General features: G+C 47.2%; 1 protein-coding gene across 1 annotated transcript; it reads left to right on the forward strand.

Annotated features, from left to right (window-relative positions):
* Positions 1-242: 242 nt before the first annotated feature.
* LOC119714753 (olfactory receptor 14A16-like) lies at positions 243-1,178 on the forward strand. The gene has a single exon (XM_038171752.2). It carries the CDS (start codon positions 243-245, stop codon positions 1,176-1,178), a length of 936 nt encoding a protein of 311 aa, XP_038027680.2.
* The last annotated feature ends 252 nt before the right edge of the window (positions 1,179-1,430 follow it).

Here is a 1,430-nt window from a genome sequence, read left to right on the forward strand (position 1 = left end):
TTCACCTCTTTCTTTAGGACAAGACTGATTCCTGCACTGCTCACAGCAGAGCCCCCTGTTCCAACAGACACCGTCAGGCAGAATGAATGCATGAAAGGGATCTGCCAAATGTCTGCCAGAAATTGCACAATACACGTGATGATTTTAAATGAGAAAATAAATCCATTTTCCTCTGATATATTTCTTGTACTTATTAACTCCCATCCTCTTCTTTGTTCAGGATCACATCCCCAGAAAAGCAGATGTCCAACAGAAGCACCATCACTGAGTTCCTCCTGCTGGCATTCGCAGACACACGCGAGCTGCAGCTCCTGCACTTCGTGCTCTTCCTGGGCATCTACCTGGCTGCCCTCCTGGGCAACAGCCTCTTCCTCAGCGCCGTATCCTGCGACCACCGCCTCCACACCCCCATGTACTTCTTCCTCCTCAACCTCGCACTCCTCGATGTGGGATCCATCTCCACCACTCTGCCCAAAGCCATGGCCAATGCCCTCTGGGACACCAGGGCTATCTCCTATCAAGGATGTGCTGCACAGGTCTTTTTCTTTCTCTTCTTGATGTCGGCAGAGTATTATAACCTTACTATCATGGCCTACGACCGCTACGTTGCCATCTGCAAGCCCCTGCACTACGGGAGCGTTCTGGGCAGCAGAGCTTGTGCCCAGATGGCAGCAGCTGCCTGGGGCAGTGGCTTTCTCAACGCTGTCCTGCACACGGCCAACACATTTTCCCTGCCCCTCTGCCAAGGCAATGCTGTGGACCAGTTCTTCTGTGAAATCCCCCACATCCTCAAGCTCTCCTGCTCAGATTCCTACCTCAGAGAAGTTGGGGCACTTGTGTTTAGTATTTTTTTAGCATTTGGTTGTTTTGTTTTCATTGTGGTGTCCTATGTGGAGATTTTCAGGGCTGTGCTGAGGATGCCCTCTGAGCAGGGCCGGCACAAAGCCTTTTCCACGTGCCTCCCTCACCTGGCCGTGGTCTCCCTGTTTGTCAGCACTGGCATGTTTGCCTACCTGAAGCCACCCTCCATTTCTTCGCCGTCCCTGGACCTGGTTGTCACACTTCTGTACTCAGTGGTGCCTCCAGCCCTGAACCCCCTCATCTACAGCATGAGGAACCAGGAGCTCAAGCATGCAGTGAGGAAACTGTTTCCATACATGCTTCTTAAGCATGCATGATGTGTTCAGAAGATGTATTCTTAATAATGTGCAAATATTTTGATTCACATTATATCATATCTTTTTTATCGTTACTAGTTTTATCATAAAATTGTCATTAATAAGGATCCCAAGAGAAATCAATGTATATTTGGGAAAATGACACCACATTTTTTAAATTATTTTTCTCTGTTAGTATTTTAACAATATTTCATTTTGTTTTTAATAATCTCATTCTTGCCATTCAGAATATTACTTCTTGTGTTAGGTTTG

This window comes from Anas platyrhynchos, chromosome 39 (genome assembly GCF_047663525.1).
Source record: "Anas platyrhynchos isolate ZD024472 breed Pekin duck chromosome 39, IASCAAS_PekinDuck_T2T, whole genome shotgun sequence".
NCBI classification, from domain to species: domain Eukaryota; kingdom Metazoa; phylum Chordata; class Aves; order Anseriformes; family Anatidae; genus Anas; species Anas platyrhynchos.

Coding starts and splice junctions, on each gene's coding strand:
- LOC119714753 (XM_038171752.2), top strand. CDS start 243: ATGTCCAACAGAAGCACCATCACTGAGTTCCTCCTGCTGGCATTCGCA.